Here is a 27937-nt window from a genome sequence, read left to right as displayed (position 1 = left end):
TGTATCATACAGTATGGTGTTTGGAAAATGGAGAAATTAAAATTTAAGACTATGTACAGTAGAGTTAAAGACCTTTGGAGAGTCAATTGAATGAAATTGTGCCAAAGTGATATAAGAATTTGAAGTGTATAGCAAGTTAGACATTGATTTAAGTAATATTTTACTGCACAATTGAAAGCATTAGAATGAGATGAAGGTAAAGAAGAAATTGACAAGCATTATAGTGAATTAATGAGGAGGGAAATGGGCACCTAGGAGGCAGCTATGTGTGTAAGGGATGAGAAAGTATGGTATTTAGGGATGCACATGCACTTAATGGTTCATGCTAGGTTTCATTAAGTGACACGAATAAACTAATTGGATGTCTTTGAACCTTATTTTGGAAGACGAGCACTAGCATTACAGAACACAACTATTACAGAATTTAGAGAATGAATGACTGACAGCAAATAATGTTAAGACAATGAATGACAGTAAAATTAGTACAGTAGTGTGTGTTTGCTCTTGATTCCAGCCACCCTACAGGATGGCAGGAAAAGACTTTAATGAAAAACTAAACAAAACAAAAACATTTGATCTATCCCACATGAATAAAATCCTCGGGGAAAACAGAGTAGAAATCTTTGTTTTGGACACCTTGGTTTAAGTGGTTGTTAATACAGTACTGTATTTACTGAAGTGTACAGTAATTTACACAACATATATTTTATTTGAACATTTCTTTTCTTGCAGTGTATATGACAATAAGAACTCGGGAGTGAGCCTGTTCTTTCAGCGACAGTTTTGGGTCGCCTGGAAACTTTTAAGTTCTACGCTAATGTGGCACAAGGTCTTGAGTGATTCAGTTATTCATGATCTAGCTGTTCGATCCCTTCTTAATTTGTACCTGTTACCAGCACTCAACTTAGCTGCTGAGATCAATCCCTCCGATGCACTTGATAAGTGTAGAAATGTAAGTACCGTACTGCATTGCACTACATATCAACAATATTCTGGTTTTCTTGTGTTTACATTAAATATAAACAGTACAGGTACAGTATTGGAAAAATATTGAGAAATTCCTAGTGTCTGGCAGCACTCACAGCACAGGTCTGCAAGCAACACTAGACATGCACATACAGTAGACCTGTAGTCATTATCCAGACCTCTTCATCAAATATTAAGATTCTATATATTATAACAGGTTAGTTGATCTTTGGCCTTAGAGCAGGATGGCATCTACCTTATAACCAACTTGTCAGCTTGCCAGCCACTGGGTTGTTCAACAAAATAAACACTCATGCACTGCAACATATTCCCCTCACATGGTAAAACTAACACCTAAGACTTTGCATCATATGTAACATAAGTGTCTGAAATCACAAGAGGACTTTTTAAAATTTCTAGATGAGAGTCGACACTGCATGTGTGTTCACTGTGCAATGGATGACTAGTATATGAGAAGTTATTCTTGGGGTGCAGTGTTTTATAGCTTGTAACAACAAATAAGGGACATGAGTGTCTGTATTTCTGCTTGGCAGCAAAACTGTCAAGGCTTATCCCTTTCTAGAGGGACCTTTTTATCAAGTGGTTAATCTTTGGGAGTCAGGTATAGTCTAATTTTCAAATATTTTTTATAAAAAAAAATAACATATTCAAGTCACAAGTCAAATCCCTGGGGCCTAGGATTTCAATCCGTATAGAGTAAACCTTCCCATTACCAGACTAATTTGTGCAAGTCCTGTCCTTTATTGGGAGGATTCCCTGAATGGGAGGGTTTCCTTTTTATCTCATGTATATACGGTATAAAATTATACAAAAAAAATTTCACTCATCATTACTGGCCATCTAAATGTACACCTTATACAGTATTGTATATTTGAGTGTCAGGAAACCAGAATGCTTGGTCATGGAGTTTCATGAGTTTTTGGAGAATTTCTTCTTTTTCTTTGACATTAGGCGCTTTGTTTTCTTTTTGCTGTACTGCATCAGTACTGACAGGAAACCAAAGGAAGAAGTACTAAGACAAGCAAAAACTTCAAGAGAAATTTTGGTACTTGAAATGTACAGAAAAATAAAAATGAGACACTTTGGGATGAGGGATAATAACAGAAATATTAATGGGTAAAGTTGAGGGTAAGAGGGGGAGTGGAAAGCAGAGACTAGGATGGACGAATGAAATTAAAAACTGGGTCCCCAGAGATACAAAACCTTAGAAGATTGGTAAAAACAGCCTGAGATATGAGGACGGTACTCTAATTGATTGATCATTACCATCACTTTTGTGTTTGTTTTGAGACATTTTAAGGGCAGTACACCTGGTCCATAGCAGACAATGTTCCCATTACTGGATGTTATTGGTTAAGTTTGCTAATTATACCAGATAAAAAGATGTCCTTTATTGGGAATATCCCTAATTGAGAAGTCCCTTATTGAGAGGTTTACTGTAATGTGCTTCCTGGCTATACAGAGTTGCTCAATCCCATTAAACAGCAGGATAAATTGTATCTCTACAACAAAAAGATGTAGAGTATGATTTTTTTACCTTCTTCAAAACCACCCAACCAGTGTTAGTGACACACATGATCACAGGCTGGGTGAATCCAACTTTGTTCGAGAAGTTTGTTTATGAAAATGTGGCATCCGTAGTACTCAAATTATAAAAATTTTCAATGAACAATAAGTATTGATCATTGAATATCAGTACCAAAAGCTGGTGTATATCGGTTTTCTGGACTGATATTTGAATTTTACAGTATATAACATACGGCACATGTGTATCTCAGAATTTTCTTCGCACCTACACATACTGTACTGTGCAACATTCATGAGCCCTTGATCTGTGTTTGGTTTAGGAACTACTTTACTAGCATGATGTATATCAGATATGTTGGGATGTTTTTAAAGAATTGATGATGTAGAATTAAGTGCTGAATACTGTACTGTAATTGTATTTTATTGAGGGTTTGTGTCATATTCATTGTTCTAATGCATACTATAACATTACAGTGTCATGTTTTTTTAATCTTTTAACTTGTAATGTCTACATTATGTTAACTAAAGTACAATCTTCTGATTTCACCAATGAAACAATGAACACCCACAATTTTGGAACTTTGATCTCAACTTTTGGCTAAATAGTTAAATGTAATTATATCCATTACAGGTAATCAATGCACTGCCCCGTGCCTGGGTAAAAAGTGAAGGAACTCATGTTTTTCTTGGCCGTCTTGAAGATTTTCTGATCAAGCTTGCTGAAAAGCTTGATCCAGCTGCTCATTCTCCTGCCCTAAAGGAGGTGTGTGACCTCTTGAAATCCATTGGTGCACAGACCCAATCTGACAAGATAGCCTACAAGTACCTGTAATCATTAAGGAAAAATTTTTATATTAGGGACCGGTTTCAGTGTAATTGTAACTAGTAAAGATATTGTTATTTATATCATTAATTACATGTACTGTATTTTCATTATTATTATTATTCATATTTTTTAATATTATTAAATTATCATAAAGATTTAATATTCATCAACTTACTGTGTATCCATTCTTCATTTTCTACTAGTGAAATTGATGTATGAATTACTGTACATCTCTAAATTATTTTTGTTATATTGCAATTACTGTATACATATGGATCATTTGAAGATGTATGTACTTGCATGTGATTTTATTGCATAAAACTCATATTTGGTACAAAATATCCAAAACTAATCTTCATATACCTTGTACAGTACAAGAAATTGTATGTGCTAGTAGTTGGGGCCCTCAGATTTTTTTTATTTATTTATTTATTTTATTTTTGGATGGGTGCAGCAAAAACAAGAAAAACTAATGACATGTCAAAATTCAGTAGTTCATCATCATCTGTCCAGTATAATATGAATTCCTGGAAATATATATTTAATTTTTGTTTATCTGTGGAACTAAAACTTAGTAGGTACTTGTAATTTAACATAGCATGTTACAATGCCAGTTTTTCTTTTTTAATAATTTTTCCAGATTCAGTTTCAACAAAATGGTCTTTCATTCTCATACAAAGTTCAGTATATACACACACACACACACAGTGACTCAAGGTAGCTGTGAATCAGTGCACATTCTTGGTCTGCTGGAAATAAGGTAGAAAATGCCTCATTTGTTTCCATTATAACATGTGTACTCGTGCGAGTTTTCGTACAAAGTGTCTGTATTTTGTAGAGCAGTCTTCCCACATGTAGAGGAGGGTGAGGTACACAGTCTCCCCACATGTAGAGGAGGGTGAGGTACACAGTCTCCCCACATGTAGAGGAGGGTGAGGTACACAGTCTCCCCACATGTAGAGGAGGGTGAGGTACACAGTCTCCCCACATGTAGAGGAGGGTGAGGTACACAGTCTCCCCACATGTAGAGGAGGGTGAGGTACAGTCACATGTCTCTTCCCACATGTAGAGGAGGGTGAGGTACACAGTCTTCCCACATGTAGAAGAGGGTGAGGTACACAGTCTTCCCACATGTAGAGGAGGGTGAGGTACACAGTCTCCCCACATGTAGAGGAGGGTGAGGTACACAGCCCCACATGTAGAGGAGGTGAGGGTCTTCCCACATGTAGTGTGTAGTGTAGAGCACACAGTCTTCCCACATGTAGCACAGTCTGTAGTGTGTAGAGGAGGGTGAGGTACACAGTCTCCCCACATGTAGAGGAGGGTGAGGTACACAGTCACAGTCTTCCCACATGTAGAGGAGGGTGAGGTACACAGTCTCCCCACATGTAGAGGAGGGTGAGGTACACAGTCTTCCCACATGTAGAGGAGGGTGAGGTACACAGTCTCCCCACATGTAGAGGAGGGTGAGGTACACAGTCTTCCCACATGTAGAGGAGGGTGAGGTATACATTCATTTCCTTTTAGTTTGGTTGACAACCACCTCCATACATTCAGGAGAACCAAACAGCAATATTAAAAGCATTTACCAAGTTTGTCATTTTAAGGTGAAATTTAGCAAATTTCTTCATGTTTCATCTTTTGATTCATCAACTTTTGTATTCCTTACAGTTCAGACATATTGTATAACCCATAGAAAATAGTTCACATTTTTTTTAAGTGGAAGGCTGTTTGTATTGATTTGTGTATATCAAAGATACTCCATAGCTGCATTTTCTACACATGGACTCCACAGTTATCAGTAAAAGATAGAACTTTTCCCATTCATATTTTATATTTATTTATTATTTATTATTATTTTTTTATCTGGTTTGCTGAGGAAGACTACAGAACCAAGTACTGTACCACCTGTGTTTATTACAAATACACTCGAGTGCACGAGATGTCAACAGGGTTTCCCTTTCAGGTGCATACTAGTTAAGAAAATCTTAAGTACTGTAGTACCACTGTTGGCAGTATTAGATTTGTTTGTTGATAAGCAATGGAGCATATTGAGCTCACAGTTAATTTGAGAAAGGCCAGTTTTAATTACTTGAATAGTTTTGGTATTACAGTACAATATGGTTTTAGTAATCTAGCCTTCACTAATTCAAATACTGTACAGTACCTATATTTCCTTAATCCAAACTTGAATTTTGTTTCCAATTTTTTCATAAAATAAATATTTATAAAAAAGGTAAAGGCAAAGAAAATTCAAGTTTATACTTTGCTAAGAATGGTCGGTAATCACCAAACACATGAGATGACTCACTATATCCTATGGTTTATACATATGTTTGTAATTAAAGTGGTGCACAAGTAGGGTTGAAAGTTGTCTGTTATTGGTTTAGAATACTGTAGGTATAACGTGGGTTTACAAACAAAGTTCTTTTCTAATCTTTTTTTATTTAGTGGTAAAGAGCACTATTACTGCTCCTATCTAATGCAGTATACTGTATAATGTACTGTATCTATCAATCACCTGCATACTATACATCAAGCATCAACAGTAAATTATGTAGTATAAAGATATTCCCACTTATTTGAAGTTTTTCTGTGTCTACCAATTAGCTTGAATTATTGAGAGTGTACTGTTTGTGCAGGGCACATTTACTGACACTTAGAATATTGTAGATATTTTATAAAAAATTTGCAGAATATCTGTACAACATGTGAATTTTGTTTTAATAAGAAACTAAAAGAAAAATTCTTAATACAATGTCTTTGCTTTATAATCCCAGTCTCCCATACAGAGTTGATGATGAGAAGACTGTGCCACAGTTACCATATTTCAGTATGTGCAAAAACAAAACTTGAGTAATGTCTGACTGATGAAAACATTATAGTGTCATATCTTATCTTATCTCGGCCAAGTGTGGCTAAAGTGGTGGTGATAGTGGAAGCTGTCATTAATTATAGGACTCCTGAGTGAATGATTGCTTCCCAAATTAAGTCATTCTTATGAAATATACTGTAAGCATCACTTAGTATCATGTTTTTTCAAATTTATTTTTTATTTTAGTTCCTGAGACTAATTGCTAGGAGTTAGTATTATAGTATTAGGACAAGGAGAAAACTTTGATTTCTCAAGTACTGTACAGTACAATATGCTGAAATGTAGATTTTTATGAAGTTTTCAGGGATAATGGCCTTTGGTATCTTGCCCATGCAGGTTAAGTAAATAGTCCCTCCAATCGTTTTGAATTTATAGTATTTCCAATTTTGAACTTTGGGATAGACTACAATTTGTCAAAAGTGGTTTTGTAAGTTTTCTAACAATTTTGAGATAAAAGACTGCAGCACCTAGAAGATGGGCATGAACAAATGCTTAAGTAATGTCTTCACATTGTCATTATAATGATTAGGTAGCAGAAAATCTGTTTCTCATCTATAAAAAGTTTCTCTTTAAAATTCATATTGCCTCATGTAAAAACTCCTCTCAGATCTACAGAGCCATTGAGTTATTATTTGTTTATTTAATTTTCTACTACTTGAAAAAATAGTTTTAATTAAATTTTGCTAGTCCTTTAAAGGAAAAGAAAATTTAAGGAAACTACAGCAATAGTAGTTCACTCACCAAGAGATTTGAAAGTACAGTATGGTTTTTGTGATGGTAGTGAGCATGTTATTGTATGCAATAATTGTTCTCTTTGTGTAGACTGTAGAGTGATAAAAAACAGTATAGGGAGAATTTCATTAAATTTTTTGGAAAAGGCTTTTCAGAATAGATTTAAGTCATATAAAACTATTGCAGTTACAGTATATTTGCTGTGTTTTATTGACTGCTTTAGTATTAGAATTGACTGATTTGGATATTATTCTAATTTGAGTATTAGAAGTCATATTGAGCTTCAAATTTATTCAACAGTATTGTGTTCATGACTGATATGTAAATTGAAGCCAAAATAAGGTAATGTAGTACTCAATTTTACTGTCATTATAGTTGTCAGTGGCCCACATTGGGTATACAAAAGCCCTGTTATAAGTATACTTATGTGTCATCTGTCCATCAAGTGTTTTGTGTTTGTTGGTTATCTTTGTAACGAGTTAAGTTATTGCAGTGAAACTTGGTTAGCTTTTGGATCATCACCTAAGAATTTCACAAACTGTTCATGACCCTAACCTCTGGTTCAGGGTCAGAATTCATTATCAAATGGTGTCAATGAATAATTTTCCATTTGCCAATTGCTGTCAGTGAATGGTTTCTTGTTTGCCATGTAATATTGTACAGTATCTGGTTAAAATATTGTAATGAAACTTGATTTGCTTTTATATTATCACCTAAAGATGTATTGCATACAAAAATCATGACCAAATACTCGAGGAACAAGGTCAGATCATATTCACTAAATAAGTCTGCTACTGGTTAACTTATGTCTTTGGAATCTGATGTGCTTTTATATCGTTACGTAAGGATGTGTCACCCACTACAGATATATATCCATCTGCTTGTCTATCAATTAATTTCACATTCACTCAATAGCTTGAGAACCAGGGGATGTGTAACCCTTGCCTTTTTCAGCTGTTATCTGTATAGCTGAAGCTGTTGGACATAGCAATGAAACTACAGTACAGCCATAGTACCGTATTATTTAATGCACTATTTGGCATGCTAATGATGGGGGTGCAGCAATATGTTATGTTATGACATACATAGAAATTGAAACATTCCCTGTACTGTATAGAGCTTTGTTGTAATTCACCTGCTTTTGTTTACTCTAATTGCAGTGAAATTGTTTTTGTTTCACCTATGGCACTGATGTGTTGTATTTGTATTATTTTATTATTATTATTATTTTTTTAATTAAATCCTCTTTCTCCAATGCATACATTATAAGCACTGACAGCTTCCAAAAAACTTAAATAGACAAAGGGGAAATTTGTACTGTATGTTAATTTTTGAAGATATGAGACTGTCAGTTTGTGAGTGATGATTGATGTCAGAAATTGACTCGAGGGGGATATACAGTACTGTACAGTAGTAAAGTGTCTTTACTGGAATAATTGTTGCATTGGATGGTCTTAACCATGGAAAAATGCAATTCAATGTGTTATATGTACTCATTTACTGTACAGAAATTCTAGTTTTCAGTAGTTTATTAGATCAATACTTACCCCTGAGTAATGGTAAATAGATAATGATATTTGCACATTCTCCAGGGTCCTTGTGATGTTAATATTCTTAGGCACTTTTATTATTATTTGTTACATACTATATTATTAATGTTTGGAGTGAGTACGGCTACAATACCTGTACTAAGTTGGCATTAGATCAGAATGAGCCTTATTTACATGCATTTAATATCAGGAACTAGACAATAATGTATAAAAAAAAAACCCATATTAAAATACTTTCAGTTCATATTGATTGTGGGTAGCACAAGGACTTCAGTTGGTATTCACTTTATAAATTCTGTAATACAGAATTAGTGTTGTTTTAAGTTTTGGAACAGGCTGTTATTATCTGTATCTGGTTGGTATGCTTGCAACAGTAGAATGTTACAAAGAAGTGTTGTTAAAGGCTTTATTAATGGAAGAAAAATTATTCAGGGTTTTGTAATAAAATACACTTAACATGGGAAAAAAGATGTAATCACCAATTCACTCTTGTTGACAATTCAGAAACATTGTACAGTTGTTGGTGCATGTCATTGTAGTTTCCTTGGAGTTTGTAGTTATACAGGCAGTCATTCCATGCTCACATACTTGGTCATATCATAGTGTATTCTGTGCATGCATATCATAGTCTATTCTCTTGCAATTTGTTTTATATTCTACAATTTCTCAATACAAAAAGTTGGTGCAATTTCATTAAATTTTTTTTGAAAATGTAGACAAGGGAATTTTCTGCCTGTAGGCAGTAGCTTCTCATTCTTGTGTCTGAATGATACCCTTGTCATTTACACAAATTTTTTTATTAGTACAGTACAGGTAGTATACTGAATGTACAAAATTACAAAACAAAAAATTACACTTTTTTGTCAAATTGTGTTTATAACTAAAACTTAAACAAGTTTGTATAAGGGTCATTTACTTTACAGTACTAATGTGTGCATATCTTGTTCCATACCATGTGAGACTACCAGAGTGTGATTTTTATTCATTGTTAGGGAGATTGCAACAGTCTATATTATAATACATTGGAAATTGAAAAAGTTTTGTTGGAAATTTTATTGTGTAAAGTGGGTTGGGTAACAGGACTAGTTAATGAATTTATTGCAATATTTTTAGTCACAGACTGTGATGGACTAAAGATCTTGTTCACTATATACTGTAATTAGCATTAATTTAGCTTTCTAAAATTAACCTAACATTTATATTGAGATATGGCAAGTACCCTGTAATGTGACATAGTGTAAGTCTAACCCATGTTCTTGGAGGTAGGGACATTAAAAAGATTTATTCTTATTCCTCCACTAATTTGGTAAGCAAAAAGTACTTTGCCCATTAACATGCCCAGTACATGTATTCCGCAGTTATTGAGGAGTCTTACCAAATGTTATTTTAATACTTGCAGCCAATCCAGCCATATTTGGTTTTATTTGTGGTTACCAGTGCAGTGTAATCACAAGGTGTAACAGTAATTCAGAAAATTTACAGCTATTTTACCCCCAAAAATGTGATGAATGATACTATTGATGATGTTTTCAAAGGTACAGTAGTAAAATACTAATATGTAATTACAGTGAGTGGTTAAAGAGTACAGTACATTACTGTATTCATTTGCTGTAATATATGGTACTTCTACTTTGTTATATACTGTACTGTATTTAAAAAAAAACATAGCAACTAGTCTTTGTCATCAGTTAAAAATGTGGTGTGATGGAGGTTACCTAATTTTATATTTAATTATTTTGTTTAATTTGCTAAGAATGTTGCAAATATAATCTTGCCATACATGGTCAGATTGCATTATCAAGATTGTATGTAGCCACAGAAGTTATTTACAGTATTTCATAATATACTGTAGATACTAGGTGTGTGAGTGTCTATGCTTGAAATATAATGAGTGACTTGTTTTCATTTTTATTTGACTGTAAGTATATTCTTTAACAAATTCATTAATTTACTCAGGAAGTACCATTCTCTTCTAGTATTGTTCTTCAACACTTTGTGTTCGTTAATAATTCTTAATGCTGGTATAAAATGAATATTTAATCAAAGTATGATGAATTATGATGCTCTGGACATTATTTACACTATAAGATAACAGTACAGTACTGTTAAGACTTGACACAGACCTTGACACATAAGTTTCTGAAGGACACTGCTATCTTTATCATGTAGTGCAGTGTGGAGACTATGATGTTCCAAAAAATTTATATGCTTATTATTTGCTTTTTTTTTGTACATTGATATGAAAGTTACAATAAATGATCTTCATATTAAGGTCAAGTAACAGAAAATAAGAATATTGTCTGCAGTGTCAGGTATACATGTACAGTAGTTATAAACCAGTGTGAAAAGTCCAATGAGTTAGTACAGTATAAAGATGAGCAGAAGCGTACTCCAGTGTTCTATTTCACATTGAACGTGGAGGTAAAATTTTAGAATAAAAAAGTAAAATTAAATATAGGGTTAAAATATACCACATTTGCTAAGTCATTCATTCAGTACTGTTTCATATATTCTAAGTACATTACTGTACACCTAAGTGATGAGGACATGCTTTTTTTTGTAACATGAACTGTAACCAACCAGGGCAAGAAAATCTGGACTTTTAAGCCTTGGTATTCTGTACTTGGAGGTATTTCGAAATTTACTGTCACTTATTTTGAAGTTAATTGAAGATATGGATCATATGTTTGATAATGGAGATTAGATGCTGCCCCTACTTAATATTTTTTGTAGATAATCTTTTATAAGATGGGTTTCCATAAATATAAATAAATGTTTTTACTTTGGTTTTATTTCGTCCCAAATTTCAGCAATATTTTGTCATTGGAAAAACTACATTTTACAAAGAGATTTGTTTTATGTGAAAGTAAGAATAAAAGTGATTGATACTTGTTACTGTCAATGTAAGATACAGAAGGTGAACATTTAAAGAAATTACAAGTAGACCTAGGATTTTGTAAATGGTAAAGAATGTGTTAATATCCATAATATACACGAGGTAGTTATCACAGATTCTATACAGTATGTAGAGCATAGAATCTATGTAAACACCAATGTATTCAGACGGAGCGAAGCCTGTAAGGGGTAACTGACCGACAACTCAGTTAGTCACTAAGGTGTTCAGTGGCTTTTGTGCTCTTATTAATTGTCCAAATTCGCAAGAAAGCAAGCAAGCCACCGTGGTATGAAACGGTTACAGGACAAAATCCCAGTGGACAAAATCCCAGCCTCTTATCCCAAAAGTGGACAAAATCCCAACCTCTTATCCCAAAAGTGGACAAAATCCCAGTCTTATAAATAGTCTCATATTTAAAAAAAAAATTTAACATTCAAAATTCGAGTCTCAAATAAAATAAAATAAATAAAATAAAATAAAATTCAGTTTCATAAATAAAAGTCTCATATATATAAAAAGAAACAAACTTTAAAAAAAAATTTAAAGTCAAATTGATACAATAAACAATATTCAATATATAAATTTATTTCATGCTCACAAAATTATGCTCCATTTATGTAAACATAATTATGAATAATCACTTGAAACGAATGCATGCTCCAACACCCTGTAGGAACTCCTCTACACTTTTAGATGAGGATTGGCGATCTGAACACAAGTTGACAAGGCGTTCTTCAAAGGTTTTCTGAGCTCTGCCACACATAAAAATTGTATACGATACCTTAATACAATATAATATAATATATTATTAATATGATAACAGGCGAATGGTCTTTACACCTAATCTTATTAATTAATCTTATATAAGACTGGGTTTTTGTCCACTTTTGGGATTAGAGGCTGGGATTTTGTCCGCTGGGATTTTGTCCACTGGGTTTTTGTCATGGAATCGTATGAAACAGTTTACCCGAGTAGACGATTGCCCAAAGAACGAATAGAAAAAGATGTGTACAATTACAGAGTGGGTTTATATGATATCACAGAGACATTGCAATGTATTAATGGTTGATACATTGCAGTAATGCAATAATGCGTTATAATATCAACAGTCCAATTCATGAAGTTCACCAAGTAGATGAAAATTCTGGGATCAGATCTGACTGTCCAGAATACTCAGTAACCGAAATATTTGTTTATTTACCCTAAGAATGGGAGAGAACAACTTTAAGCGGTGAACATTAATACTAAATATTCATTCATTTATTGTTATATCACAATATCTATTGTGTAATGGCGTACCAGGATGTTTGCGTTCTCGAATTGTTACATGGAAACTTGTACAGACATTCAAACAAGTTGTTAGGGAAATGAATACCAGCCCCCAACCATCTCAACTGAAATGTATTTATATTTTAATTTCTTATTTGGTTTACAATACTTCTAGTTTATGAAAAAATACATTAACTAGCAGTGTTTTAAACCAAATGTAAATACTTGGGAAGGCACAACGCAGCGAGGCAGCGGCAGTATAGTAAAGTGAACAAGACTAGTGACCACTGATCACCAGGTCTCAGTCTGTTGGTTTTCAGTGAAGTGAGCTTTGGCGTTATATATACGTATATTACATGGTATCGTATGGCTGCAACATATGCACGTAGCTTTTCGAATGAGGCTAACGAGCCGATCAGTGGTGAAGAGGGTAAAAGTAAAAGTAAAAAAAATCTAAATTCGACTGAAAGAGGCTTGGGAAACGTGGTGAGTACTGTACAATTATTTTTATTAATGGTAGCCATTATAATATCGTTTCATGTTAGTCATACGATTTCATGCGCTACTTGGTATAGTTTGGGTGAAATATATCTAAGTGTGTGGTTAAAATAAAGGTAATAGTGGAGGAGAACCTGCCTTTAACATGCCCAACATGTTTTTGAGATATCTGTCCGGGTAAAATTTGCCTTGGTAAAGATTCGTAAAACATCCCCTTCATATTTTACGGGAAAATAAAATTTTCTGGTGTATTTTGGTATGCTTTGTTTAAATGACATTAATTTTCTCTGGAAAATCCCCATTTATGAGTAATTGTCAAAGAGACCTACAGATCTAACCAACCAAAGAAACTTGCTTAACCTTACCTAACTTCCTAGCTCCACCCCCCGGACTCCCCAACATATTAAACAGAAAGTATTTGTTTTGATATCTGATACCAATGAAAGCAAGTTTGTTGAAGCGTCATGGTGTAATACGACCCTTTCAAAGACAAGATACAGCACTTTGATGACATGAGAGTGATTGTACCCACTGGACCACCAGAACCTTAAAGGGAGTTTCAGGCTAGTGGATTCTTGTCCAGTGAGTGTGATATACAGTACAAAGGACAAGTGCGGTTACGGTACCTTGTCAAGTTTTCCTTGCTTAGATGTACTTGTTATTTATGCATTCCATAATATATCCTCAACTTATATCTTATATCTTATATCATATCTAATTTTACGTTTTTAGTGGTCGTGAGAGTTGAGCATCGCTGCGTTGTCTATTAAAGGTTCTTAAGTTCCTTTGATTTAGTAAGCTACAGTTTGGGGATCTGTAGATACACCCGACAATAAGTAAGTCTCCTTCCTTTAATTAGCTGCCTTCAGTAGTGTTTCGAACTCCTCTCTCCTATCAAGGGACGTGTCAGTATTAGTGTACATGACATTCAAGCCGGAGTTTGTTCTTGGTAATGTCTCTGCTCTTGGTAGTAACTCCGGCCCCCTTCCTTTCTCAGAAGCTGCAGCATTTGCTAAGTACACTGTACTTTGCAAGGTGTGGTTAGAAATGTCATTAATTTTTAAAATGATAGTGGTGGTAATAATAATAATAATAATAATTATTATTATTATTATTATTATTATTATTATTATTATTATTATTATTATTATTATTATTATTATTATTATTATTATTATATTTTCGCCCCCAGGCTTTGATGTGGGTCAGTAACCTGTGTGGTTATCTATGCTAGGCAAGACCTTAGAGCCAGCCAGGCGAGGGTACAGGGAGAGGATGTTTTTGAAGAGTCCAAGTGATGTAAAATTAAATTAAGGGGAGGGGACTTACTTATCGTCGGGTGTATCTACAGATCCCCAAACTGTGGCCCACTAAATCAAAGGAACTTAAGAACCTTAATAAATAACGCGGCAATGCTCAACCCTAGCCACCTCCTTATCATGGGGGACTTTAACTATGGCGACATCGGCTGGAGAAACGAGTCCACCCCAAATGACTTGAATAATCCTTCTACTCTTTTTGTAGAAACTCTGAGAAATAATTTTCTGTTCCAACATGTTAGAGACCCGACACATTACAGAGGGGAGCAAACACCCAAGCCACTTGACCTCATCATAACGAACGAGGAGGGTATGGTGGCCAAACTGGAACACCTTGCCCCAGTTGGCACCAGTCACCATACAGTGTTGTCATTCAGATTTAACTATTACCTAGTTCAGGATAAGGCCAGGCCAAGGTGCAAATATTACAAGGGAAATTAGAATGGGATGAGGGAAGAGATGAGTGGTATCAACTGGCCTGACTCATTAAGGTACAAGAAAACAGACACTACGCTGAATATCATAACTTGTAAAGTGACCCATTTGATCGATAAATATATACCCAAGACCAAACCCAGTGCTTCTAGGAATACGAGGGGATCCCTACACATAAACCATGCGGCGGTCGACAAAATTAAGAAGAAAACCCAGAAATTCACGACTTGGGTTGGGTCAAACAATGAGCAAGACAGGAGGATGTATGTAAGAGCCAGAAACCAAGCAAAGATAGAGTATAGAAAGGCTGAAAAGGAGTTCCAGAGGCTGGTTGCAAGCGAGGTCAAGTCAAACCCAAAGGCGTTTTACCGCTATGCAAAGTCGAAATTGAAAACGCGAGTAGGAGTATCAGACCTGAGGCTTGTGGATGGTAGTTACGCAGATTCTGACCAGGTTAAAGCTGAGGCATTGAACAGCTTCTTTTCCTCGGTGCTCACAAGAGAGGATGCAACTAACCTTCCTGCGTTTGAGGACAAACGGTTCGACACAGCACTGACCCACATTGTGTTCACAGAAGAGGGTATTAGAAATAAACTGTACAAGCTAAAAGTACATAAGAGTCCCGGCCCTGACATGGTGCATCCTAGAGTGCTAAGAGAGTTATGCAACGAGCTTGCCGAGCCCCTGAAGATCCTGTTTTGTAAATGCCTGGATGAACAAATGGTCCCCAGTGAATGGAAAGTGGCTTATGTGAGTCCTATCTTCAAGAAGGGCGATCGTCACTCCACGAACAACTATAGACCAGTGAGCCTGACCAGCATAATATGTAAAGTACTTGAGAGTATTTTCAGAGATGCCGCAATGGAACATCTAATAGGAAAAACCCTATAAAAGATTGCCAACACGGTTTTATGCCGGGGCGCTCCTGCTTAACACAATTGCTCAAGGTATTGGATATTTGGACCCATATTCTGGAACGGGGTGGTAATATCGACAGTATTTACCTAGATTTTGCCAAGGCTTTCGACAGTGTACCCCATGAAAGGCTGAAAATCAAACTGGAAGGGTACGGAATTCGGGGAAATGTCCTAGCATGGATAGAAAACTTTCCACATGACCGCAAGCAGTGTGTGGTGATTAATGGCACGAAATCGTCAGCCGTACCTGTCACAAGTGGGGTACCACAGGGCAGTGTATTGGGCCCGCTGTTGTTTGTTTGTTTCATAAATGACATGTCTGACGTTGTACACTCCTCCATAAAAATGTTTGGCGATGACGCTAAGTTATTTCGGGAAATTAAGAACCAAGCAGACTGTGAAGAGTTGCAGAAGGACCTCTGTGGGCTCCAGGAATGGTCGAAGAAATGACTGCTGAGATTCAATGTCACGAAGTGTAAGAGGATGCACCTGGGGCGTACCAACGGTAAGGAGGCGTATCATATGTCCCAACGGGATGAAGAATCTGCACTAGTTGAGACAATGTGAGAAGGACCTAGGTGTGTATGTTGACAATGAGCTGAAGTTCTCGGCCATTGCGAGAAGAAGGTAAACCAGGCAAATAAATTATTAGGTGTTATAAGAAGGTCGTTCAGATATCTAGACGGTCCGTCCCTCGTAACGATCTTCAAGAGTGAAGTGCTTCCCCATCTGGAGTACTGTCACTCCGTCTGATCCCCGAGATATGCTAGGGACTTAGTTGGTTGAAAATGTTCAAAGGGGGGCCACCAGACTGGTGCCTGCACTTCGGCACCTCAGCTACCCTGAGAGATTGGAGCGCCTGAACTTGCCTAGCTTATATTACAGACGGGCAAGGGGTGACCCAATTGAGGTGTATAAGCATCTGAAGGGGCACTACTCAGTCGAGTGTCCTTACTTGGAGCTGGCGGACGCTCGCCCCACAAGGGGTCACAGCTCAAGATTGAAGAAGCCGCAAGTCCAGAAAACTGTGAGGTCAAACTTTTTCGGAATGAGGGTTGTAAACTCCTGGAACAATCTACCAGAGAGTGTTGTGACGGCACCGAGTGTGAGCTCTTTCATGACAAGACTTGACCAACACTGGAGCGGGTTCAGGTACATTCAGGAGCCGGTGCATGCCCAGTACTTGCCAACAGTGCGTGACAGAGACGTGACCGATCGCCCGGGCGGCTAGCGAGCTGATCAGTGGCGAAGAGGATAAATGAAAAGGAAAAGTAATCAGAGACATGACCGATCGTCCAAGCGGCTAACGAGCCGATCAGTGGCGAAGAGGATAAAAGTAAATAAAGTAAAAGTGAAAAAATAAAATAAATAAATAAATAAATCGGAGCGAGGGCTCGTATTCATCCCGAGCTTATTTCACCTGATGATTGCACCTTAACGTTACTTGAAAGGTTTGGTTAGATTAGTTGACGCTACGTTAGGATAGGTTACGTTGGGGTAGTTAACCTAAGATGAAATATGTCTATAAATCTAAGCGGGATATCATTGGTTTGACTCGATGTGATTAGTTATTACTTGTTTATCTTTACTGATTATGTACAGGGGCCATCATCATGAATTTGTATGGCAATTTAACAAAATAAAAATCTACCTACTTACCTAAAAAACTACGTTTATCTTGTGCATAGACATCATTAATGCTCTATCATAAAGTATTGTTAAGTAGCGTATTCTTATATGGCGATGGTGGTATAGTGGTGAGCATAGCTGCCTTCCAAGCAGTTGACCCGGGTTCGATTCCCGGCCATCGCAAATTGATCTGTTTTATCATTGATAATAGTTTGTACAAATTGTCAACGTAACACGTAGATTACCTTTATCCAAAATGATTTATGTTGGTGACCAACGTGAGCACACGTCTAACCAAGAAACGTAAACAATATTTCATATATTAATATACTGCCCAAGATAATTTCTGGTTAAACACCTTTTATGTACAATTGCGGAAAGAAGTAATGATACACATCGTGGTGGTCCATGATGAGATTTGGCAATTAGCCAATAATAAACAAACCAAGTAGTATTGCAAGTACGAGAGCCAGGGTGGGGTCGATGCATCTTTGATTGACTGTAGATACTGCCTTGTAGGTATACAACACCTGGAAGGGTACGGAATTTGGGGAAATGTCCTAGAGTGGATAGAAGACTTTTTACATGACCGCAAGCAGTGTGAGGTGATTAATGGCACGAAATTATCATCTGTACCTGTCACATGCAGGGTACAACAGGGCAGTGTATTGGGCCCGCTGTTGTTTGTTTGTTTCATAAATGACATGCCTGACGTTGTACACTCCTCCATACAAAAGTTTGCCGATGACGCCAAGTTATTCGGGAAATCAAGAACTGTGCGGACTGTGAAGACCTGCAGAAGGATCTCTGTGAGCTCCAAGAATGGTCGAAGAAATGGCTGCTGAGATTCAATGTCACGAAGTGTAAGAGGATACACCTGGGGCGTACCAACGGTAAGGAGGCGTATCATAATATGTCCCAACGAGATGAAGAAACTGCACTATTTGGGACTGAATGTGAGAAGGACCTTGGTGTGTATGTTGACAATGAGCTGAAGTTCTCGGGCCATTGCGAGAAGAAGGTAAATAAGGCAAATAAATTATTGGGTCTTATAAGGTCCCTCGTAACGATCTTCATGAGTGAAGTGCTTCCCCATCTGGAGTACTGTTGTAGTGGATACTCTCTACAACTGCCATTGTCGTTTGTCGCTGACCAACCGATCCCTTTTCGAGTTTCCCAGCCAAAGCCTCGTGGTCTGACAGAGCGGGGTCGGCTATCAGCGACGGACCTCCTATATAAGCTCTCAACCTCGCCTTGAAAGCCCTTCAACCTACAGCCCCGCAACACCCAACAAGACCTCTCAGCAAGCTCCTCACCACACGGCAACTCCCTAGCACCGCACTGTACTTACAATATATTTATATAAGAAAACCACCGTATAGAGTTTCCCTTCTCCAACCCATCCTGAGTACGAAACAAAATCACGAAACCCTACACTGTCACTCCGTCTGATCCCCGAGATATGCTAGGGACTGTCAGTTGGTTGAAAATGTTCAAAGGAGGGCCACCAGACTGGTGCCTGCACTTCGGCACCTCAGCTACCCTGAGAGATTGGAGCGCCTGAACTTGCCTAGCTCATACTACAGACGGGCAAAGGGCGACCTAATTGAGGTGTATCAGCATCTCATGGGGCACTACTCAGTCGATTGTCCTTACTTGGAGCTGGCGGACGCTCGCCCCACAAGGGGTCACAGCTCAAGATTGAAGAAGCCGCAGATCTAGAAAACTGTGAGGGCAAACTTTTTCGAAGTGAGAGTTGTGAACTCTTGGAACAATCTACCAGAACGTGTTGTGACGGCACCGAGTGTGAGCTCTTTCAAGACCAGACTTGACCACTGGAGCAGGTTCAGGTACATTCAGGAGCCGGTGCATGCCCAGTACTTGCCAACAGTGCGTAACAGAGACGTGACCAAGCGGCTAACGAACCGATCAATTGGTGAAGATGATAAAGGAAAAAGAAAAGTAACAGAGTCGTGACCGATCGCCCAGGCGGCTAACGAGCCGATCAATTGGTGATGATGATAAAGGAAAAAGAAATATAACAGACGTGACCGATCGCCCAAGCGGCTAACGTGCCGATCATTGGTGAAGAGGATAAAAAGCCATTTAGTCTACTAATGTTTTGTCTTTGATTTCTTTCGGTCAGACGTCTTTTGGTACCGTATTTACAGTAACATGCCTCAGTTTAAAAAAAAAAAGGAAAAAAATAACTCAAGGTGACCCCTGTAATTCTGAGCTAGTATGAATTAAGGTCGAAGACCAGACCACCAACATTGGCGCATGTTCAAGTACATTTCACGAGACTGCATTATTGGATGGACAGAAATGACAGACCACCCGAATGGCTAACAAGCCAATAGCAGCGAAGATAAAGTCAAGGTATATACAACAGCAGTAATTTAAATTTGGGTGCAGTCCATTTTCAACCCTTTCGACAAAATCTCAAGCCTAGATAGCTCAGTTGGGAGAGCGTTAGACTGAAGATCTAAAGGTCCCCGGTTCGATCCCGGGTCTGGGCAGTGCTCATTTTTATACTCTAACATCACCTTTGATTAATTTACACCACACGACCTTTCTTTCGTTGGTTCTAACAGTGTTATGACGTGTTTTGGCTCTTGGTTTAGTTAAAGTATAAAGATATTTATATCTTGGGATTAGTGATGTTAATGACCTTAATATATAGGTAAAATCTATACATACGAGTAACTAACTGGTAGATCTTCATTTTATATAATCGACATACAAGTTCACACTGGCTCACAATATGCACAGTACAAGTGTACTGTAGTGGATACTCTCCCCTACAACTGCCACTGCCGTTTGTCGCTGACCAGCCGATCCCTTTTCGAGTTTCCCAGCCAAAGCCTCGTGGTCTGACAGAGCTGGGCCGGCTATCAGCGACGGTTACTTCCGGAGGACCTCCGATTTAAAGCTCCCAGCCTTGCCGTGAAAGCCATTCAACCTACAGCCCCGCAACACCTCTTCTCAGCAAGCTCCTCACCACACAGCAACTCCCCAGCACCGCACTGTACTTACAATATATTTATATAAGAAAACCACCATATAAGAGTTTCCCTTCTGCAACCCATCCTGAGTGCGAGACAACATCACGAAACCCTACAATATCAACATCGGTATACATTCAGCACGTCGATTCTACTTAAGTTTACCCAAGAAAGCCGTTAGTTTATTTCCAATCGGCTCCTAATAATACAGGACAATAACCTCAAACCACCTTCATTTACATCGAAATCAGGAAGCGGCAATAGAGATCCAAGAAGACCGAAAACAGCAAGTAGGTCTTAAAAGACCAAAACACCTTGAGACCTAAAATACGGCTTAATTTGCCCTTTGGCTGAGAACTACAAACCATACAGGGATTTGTGGAATATTTGACGAATGTGAAATATATGCTAAATAATGCGTTAAAATGGAATTTAATCTGTCATCTTCCCAGTTTGGGCTACCTCTAGGTGGAGGAGCTTTCATATGAATTAGTTAATTCTTGACGAAGGCAAATGTATGTTTTGCTCACTCCAGTTTGTAAAATTCTAAGTGATGGTGGTATAGTGATGAGCATAGCTGCCTTCCAAGCAGTTGACCCGGGTTAGATTCCCGGCCATCGCAAAGCTGCTTTAATTTTCAATATACATCATTTGCTTTGTGAACCGACAAATATGAAAGGCTCTTCTTTAGGTATGGACCAAATTAAATGTTAAACTTAAGATGTACAGAGGTGTCAACGCAAATGCTTATCTTCATTGTCCCATGTTTGAACCCGGATTCGGATCATGCGAGAAGGGTGTTATTCAGTTAGACCTTACCAACCATCGCATGATTCACCGGATACTACCGTTTCTTCCTGCAGGTTGTAAAGAACTGAACGATCGCCCGAATGGCTAGGAAGCTGTTAAGCGGTATGAAATAAACAATTATAAATAACATTTGAATTATGAATGACTAAAATGACTTAAATAACCCCGCTACTCTTTTTGTAGAAACTCTGAGAGATAATTTTCTGTTCCAACATGTTAAAGACCCGAGGAGGGTATGGTGGCCAAACTGGAACATCTAGCCCCAGTTAGCACCAGCCACCATGTGATGTTGTCATTCAAATTTAACTGTGATACTTAGGTCACAACAAAACCAGGCCATGGTGAAAATATTACAAGGGAAATTACGACGGGATGAGGGAGATGAGGAGTATCCACTGGCCGGACTCATTTAGGCATAAAAACGAGTGTAAGGACACTCGACATGATATTTAAATCACGTTGAAGGAATTAGTGTGTTAAATCAGGTGGATTCTTTACATTCCGTTGTCAGGTCTATGAAACTGGAAAACATATAATGCCAAAACATATTCGCCCAACGTGGGGCTCGAACCCACGACCCCGAGATTAAGAGTCTCGTGCTCTACCGACTGAGCTAGCCGGGCATGACTACATTGGACTTTGTACAAATATTTGAAAAAGCTGGAATATAAAAATGTTTGCGATTCTGTAGGACTAATAAATTATCTGGCATTTACATAAATATTTATTCATTAACATAGTCATACAAGTTCACATTGGTCTTGTATGTACTAGACTGTGCAGGTATTCAAACGATGGTTAACAATCGAGTGTTAGGTTCAGCAGGTGATACCAGCTGAATGAGTCTTAATTTACTAAGTAATTTTATCCTGTTGAAGTGACTTTCCCTTCCTGGGGAGTTGAGAACAAAGTGGGATCACCGGACATTAGTCCCCAAGATTACATTATTTTTCCTTACGATTAACCACCCCGCCCCCTCCCCTTCATGTATCGTTAAGATGTTTACTAATCAGGTGAAATAAACTGGAGGTGATTTACAATGTTTTAAAACCTGAGGGCTGCAGTGCCACATGAATTCGACAGGTGATTTATCCAATAATTCTGTGCCTAGATAGCTCAGTTGGGAGAGCGTTAGACTGAAGATCTAAAGGTCCCCGGTTCGATCCCGGGTCTGGGCATTTATAATATTTTTTTGTACCTGTAAACGTTACATGATCTTTTACAGTATGTATGGTCACATTTACTCAGTAAAATTCTCATACAAATCACATTGGTTCAGCTTATATAGTTCAGATACAGTATGCTATCTGATCATCTTCGTGTCCTCATCTATAGTTTGAGGTAGTTACTGCAGTAGCCTCGTTACTACTACTTTCTACCACCTGAGGTTTTTCGGTAAATAATTTCTGTTTGAATCATCAGGCAAGGGCGGATCCAATGGGGGGGGGGGGGTCTGGCGATCTTTAATTAAGTATTGTACTGTGGGATTTTTTTATAGTAAAAAGTAAAAACTTTTGATTTCAGAATATACCCAAATATCAAGTACACATGGCGGTTAATATTTAGAAGTTGCCAACACCTACTTATATATTGTCTTATATAGGGAGAACGAGAAAAAAATAGTATATAACGTTTCCGTCGGAAATTCATATCGTCCGAGTATTTTAAACGATAAACTTACCCACAATATTAGCTGGTCAAAGTGGGCATGGTTTTGAAGTAGAGGTAAAATGTGGGGTAAAATACTAAAAATAACACCAAACAAACCTTTGACAAACTTACCTTATGTTTCCTAACTTGTAAAAATGTTAAGAATCACTTTACAGTTAATGGATCCCTCCTCATCTGAGCACCGAAAACAACACCAACATATACTAAAAACCGAAAACAACACCATTTACAAAATACCGAAAGCATGAGTAAGGTATTTTTTTTTTTTTAGTTTCAGGCTTTTTAAAGGCTAGAAAACGTTGGGTGTTTTCAAAAGTTAGTTTTGTGTTTTTTTGTTTTTGTATTTTACCCCACATTTTCCCTCTACTTCAAAAGCCCTGCCCACTTTAAACAAGTAAAATTGTTGGCAATTTTATCGGTTAAAATACTCGAAAAATATACATTTCCGACGGAAACGCTATAGATGAAATTATTATTATTATTTTTTATCCTTCTTCCTATATAAGACTCAATATTTACCCACATGGCTTCAAAGTGGCCTCAAAACGCCCATGATATTGGTTAGATTTTAAAACAAAAATATCGGGGGCTTCCCCAAATTATAAAAAATAAATAAAAGTTGGGTGGGCTTGTGGGGTTTCGTGATGTTGTCTCGCACTCAGGATGGGTTGGAAAAAGGAAACTCACAATGCATTTTCTGTATATATTGAATGTGCAGTGCAGTTTGGTGCTGGGAAGTTGCTGCGTGGTTAGGAGCTTGCTGAGAGGAGGTGTTGGATGAGGAGCTCGTTGAGAGGTCTTGCCGGTTCAGGAACGTGGAGTAGAATGAGAGCTGGTCAGCGAGGAGCTTGCTGAGAGGTGTTGCGTGTTGCAGGGTTGTAGCTAGAATGAGAGCTGGACAGCAAGGAGCTTGCTCAGAGGAGGTGTTGCATGTTGCAGGGCTGTAGCTAGAATGAGAGATGGACAGCGAGGAGCTTGCTCAGAGGAGGTGTTGCGTGTTCAGGAACGTAGGGTAGAATGGATTTCAGGTCGGTCATGCGGAGAGAAGAGAGCATTTGCTCTGAGGGTGCAAGAAGGGTACAGTACAAGGTAAAGTTCAGAAGTGGGAAATAGAGGGGAAGGTTAACAGCAGGTGGGCTGTCCACCTTGCGGAGACGGGGTTTTTGTCTTCCGGCAACAGTGCTGCATTAGAGGATTCATGCGGTTAGGGAAGGCCGGTCTCAGCCAAGCTAAGCTAAGTTGTTCTATTTGATGTTTCCTTGGGGCATATTATGATAGTGGGGGGGGTCCCTCCAGGTCCTTGTGGCACTGGAGGGATGATCCCCATCTTTTTCGTTTCTAGTTTTTTTTTTATTGTGGGTATTTGTGAACTTTTAGGTCTTTGTTTGTTTGTGGGGTCCCTCCAGGTCCTTGTGTGACTGGAGAGTTGTTCCCATCTTTTGGTTCTTCGTTATAATTTTTTATGCTTCTAGGCCACCATCTGTGGCTACCGGAAATAAATCCGGATGCAAGCGTCGCAGGTGACCCCCGTGAAACTCTCCGGTTGCTGAATCCCGTCGCATTGGAATGCGGCTAGGCTTGTTAGTTTGTAGGGGAGAGTATCCACTACAGGCTCGCTGTTCGCCATGTTCCCCCACCACAACTTCTTGGACACCCCCTTTTGATATTCCTGGAACCGCCCTTGACTGTTACAATCGCATCAATCCTACACGACCTTACAGAAAATGCTGCCAGACCAACCCCTTAACGACTAACGCAAAAAATCAAATTATAGATAACTTGTGTGTTCACAGTAAATGACTTAATTTTTTTAAAAGTTATTTTAATCAATTTTATTGGTTTATTTATTTATTATAAATTTATACAGATAATGAATTTTCTTCCTCACGAACCGTGGCCTGTTGGTCTAGGGGTATGATTCTCGCTTAGGGTGCGAGAGGTCCCGGGTTCAACTCCCGGACAGGCCCGATAGACATTTCTATTTTCTTTTTCTTGAAGGAAAGAGCCACTGAGAGAAGTTCTGGCGTATGAATTATATTTACTTTTTTTTAAATATTATTTTCATTTAATTAGATTCTATTACATTAATTTGACGTTATCCTATATTGAATGAAAACTTAAATAAATACCATAATCCTCGTATAGTTTTAGTTATGTGCAGTCATGTATTCAACTGACCATGACTTGATTCATACTATGGTTAAGGTAGCCGGGTGTGCCATTAGGACAGGCCGAGATGTGAGGACTCCTCGTACTGCCCCCTGGACCATATTGGTTTAAGATCCACTTCTATTTTTGTTGATGCTCCTTATTGTAGTGGATACTCTCCCCTACAACTGCTGACTGATCACTTGCCGTTCGCTTACCAGCCAATCAGCGGCGAATTCCACAGACCAGGCCTCACTTGCGAACTGCGCGGTGATTGGCGCCGCTCATTTCATAAAGAGCCATAAGTAAATACAAAAATTAAAACAAAAAATCAGGAGTGAGAAATGATATACAGTATGTATGTTGTGTTGTCTAAGTAAGAGAAACAAATGAGACCCTGCAGTTGTGGGTAAATGGGACAGAAAGTCAGATCAGCAATCTGGAACTTAGTCACAAATTTTGTGGTGCCATATGGCAGCAGGGTCTACCATTAGACAACACTTTATGTACTGTTTCTGAAATAATAAACTATGCATCTATTAGGACGGAGGCCATTTTCAACACAATGAACCTCGGAACTTGGGAAGCTTACTATACTCTTCCAATGTGATATTGCAACTGAACAACATTCCTGGAAAGTTATTTATTTCACTTGATTAAATGCCTTAACTCTACCTGGGGGGTGGTTAAGTTTTCGTTAAGGTATTTAGTCATCAGGTTAAGCTAAGGTGCCAAATCTTTCCGTTCCAAATTTTTTAGTAACTTGTTTAATTTTTTAATTATTATTATTTTGTTATGTATTTATTTATTTATTTTATTTATTTATTTTATTTTTTTTTTTTGGTGGGGGGGTTCCTGATAAAATAGTGTGTAATCCTTACTGTAAGGAAAAAAAAAGGAATTACCGACTTGCCGTGACCAGGATTCGAACCTGGGTTATTGCGGCCACAACGCAATGTACTAACCACTATACGATCACGGCCACCTTGACGATAAGTTATAGGTGTATTAAGTTTCAATCACTCATTCATTTCAAAAGTGAAGGTTGACATATTTCAAGGAAGGGTTGTAAAGTATAGCTATATCACTAAAGGGTAGGGTTGGAGAGAGCATCGAAAGGACAGTCGAACAAGCTATAATAAACTACGTTAGCCCGGGTTTGTCCTCCAGAAAGTCAATACGTCATTCAGAGATCTGGTATTCAACCAGTTTACATTGATTCTGCATGTATACCGACAGTGCTGGTATGCAATATACATGGCAGTGGAGGCCATGTCAATGAAACCCAAACATCCACCTTATCGCTGTCTGACACCGCAAACCCAAACATCTCCCTGTCATTAACTTACCTAAGCACCCTGTAATCTCCTCTATGTTCAGAACATAGACAGGTCAGCCTGTAGGTGCATTCTTGTCATTCTATATTTAAAAAGGGAGCTGGCTGCACACACTGTAGCTAATTAGAGCTTTGTCTTCCTCAACACTTGGCCCATCTACGGCCACCCACTCGAGGTAGCCATGGCAAGGGAAGGAGGCCAGTGGCTTGTGTAGGATCCCTCCATTGCCCTTTATAATTTTGTAGAGGGTTATTTTGAAGCCCAGTACTGTTCTTGATTCTACAGCTTGGGCTGGTAGACCGTTTCATAGGTCTTCCACTCTGTGTGGGAAAAAGTATTTCCTCATGTTCGTTCTGCATAATTACTTGGGGAGTTAGTAGTTACAGTATGTCCCCTCGTGTTAGTAGTGCGTGATATCACAGAGAAATGTCCCGGGTTCACGTTTTCCTACTCTCAGGATTTTGAATGTCTTAGCGAGATCTGCCCTATTGTGCCTCGTCTCACGGGTTGTTAGTCCTAAGGCCTTCAGTCTACTTGGATAATCTAGATATAATAGTTCCGGAATCATCTTAGTCGCTGTGTTGCACCTTTTCTGGGGATGTTAGGTTTTTCTGGGGGTAGGGTTTCCAAGCCTGTATACAGTAATCCAGACTTGGACATACTTGAGTTGTATAGTTGAAGGAGCATTTTCCTGTCTTCGTATTTGAAGTTACACTGTATGTTTCCCAAATCTCGATTTGCATTTCTCTCTGCTGCCACCATTTGTTACGCCGCCTTCAGTGAATGAACGATTATAACGCCAAGATCTTTCTCCTTATCGGCATTACCCAGGAAATTTTTATTAATCAACAGTATAGTTGTGATTAATGTTGTTGTATCCTATGTATAGGGTCTTGCATTTCGTAATGTTAAAGAGCTTTTACCAGTCTCGAGACCATTTGAACAGTATTTGAACACCAAATACTAGTCGAGAAGTGATTAGCAGTCCAATTTATTCATATAGGACCATTATTTGACTTCATTGCGGCTACATTTGGGTACATTTGGGTAATTAGTCGGACCGCTGATTGATATTATAAGCCTCCGTCCATGTAGTCATCCTTTCAAGGAAAGTGAATAAATTTGTGAGGCAGGATGAAGCTGCATATGATGATAATAGCTGTGAGGGAATATAATATTGTAAAGCTATAAAGGATAGTTGGTCAGTTCTCCGTTACCGACAATGTACCTGAACATGTACCAGTGTTGATCAAGTCTGGTCTTGATGGAGCTCACACTTGCAGTCACAACAGACCAGGGCAGGTTCCAACAGTTCACAGCTCTTGAAATAGCCTGCCAGAGTATGTGACAGAGATATGAGTCAACGTGACTGGTGTTGTTGTGATAATGTTATTACTATCCTTCAACGACTAAGGTCTTTAAGCGCGTTACAAGGTTAGTGATAAAATTATCACATCAATGGTATAACGAAAATTGTGACCAAGTCTCAGGTTGCTGACCTGGCTG

At 38.1% G+C, this 27937-nt stretch overlaps 1 protein-coding gene, 1 long non-coding RNA gene and 6 other non-coding genes across 8 annotated transcripts in view; 6 read left to right on the top strand and 2 right to left on the bottom strand.

The window, feature by feature from the left end:
* The window catches only part of LOC121861776 (PAX3- and PAX7-binding protein 1-like), a 36182-nt gene extending 31912 nt beyond the window's left edge, over nucleotides 1–4270 (top strand). The window contains exons 14-15 of the mRNA XM_042359668.1: nucleotides 733–952; nucleotides 3146–4270. Of these exons, the coding sequence (XP_042215602.1) occupies nucleotides 733–952; nucleotides 3146–3346 (421 nt within the window). The 3' untranslated portion in view covers nucleotides 3347–4270. The remainder of the gene's footprint in view (nucleotides 1–732; nucleotides 953–3145) is intronic.
* A 122-nt stretch (nucleotides 4271–4392) lies between these two features.
* Nucleotides 4393–11276, top strand: LOC121861777. The gene is made up of 2 exons (XR_006088090.1): nucleotides 4393–4522; nucleotides 4744–11276. It is a non-coding gene; the product is annotated as an uncharacterized LOC121861777 (long non-coding RNA).
* Nucleotides 11277–17571: 6295 nt separating this feature from the next.
* Nucleotides 17572–17643, top strand: Trnag-ucc. Its single transcript has one exon. It is a non-coding gene; the product is annotated as a tRNA-Gly (tRNA).
* Nucleotides 17644–19906: 2263 nt separating this feature from the next.
* Nucleotides 19907–19979, top strand: Trnaf-gaa. Its single transcript has one exon. It is a non-coding gene; the product is annotated as a tRNA-Phe (tRNA).
* Nucleotides 19980–21825: 1846 nt separating this feature from the next.
* Nucleotides 21826–21898, bottom strand: Trnak-cuu. Its single transcript has one exon. It is a non-coding gene; the product is annotated as a tRNA-Lys (tRNA).
* A 482-nt stretch (nucleotides 21899–22380) lies between these two features.
* On the top strand, nucleotides 22381–22453 carry Trnaf-gaa. Its single transcript has one exon. It is a non-coding gene; the product is annotated as a tRNA-Phe (tRNA).
* Nucleotides 22454–24841: 2388 nt separating this feature from the next.
* Trnap-agg lies at nucleotides 24842–24913 on the top strand. The gene has a single exon. It is a non-coding gene; the product is annotated as a tRNA-Pro (tRNA).
* A 1091-nt stretch (nucleotides 24914–26004) lies between these two features.
* On the bottom strand, nucleotides 26005–26076 carry Trnah-gug. Its single transcript has one exon. It is a non-coding gene; the product is annotated as a tRNA-His (tRNA).
* Between the last annotated feature and the right edge of the window lie 1861 nt (nucleotides 26077–27937).

The sequence above is a fragment of the Homarus americanus genome, unplaced genomic scaffold, assembly GCF_018991925.1.
Source record: "Homarus americanus isolate GMGI-L3 unplaced genomic scaffold, GMGI_Hamer_2.0 scaffold8148, whole genome shotgun sequence".
Taxonomy (NCBI): Eukaryota; Metazoa; Arthropoda; class Malacostraca; order Decapoda; family Nephropidae; genus Homarus; species Homarus americanus.
The sequence above is the reverse complement of the archived record's forward strand: the minus strand, read 5'-3'. Positions and strand labels throughout refer to the sequence as shown.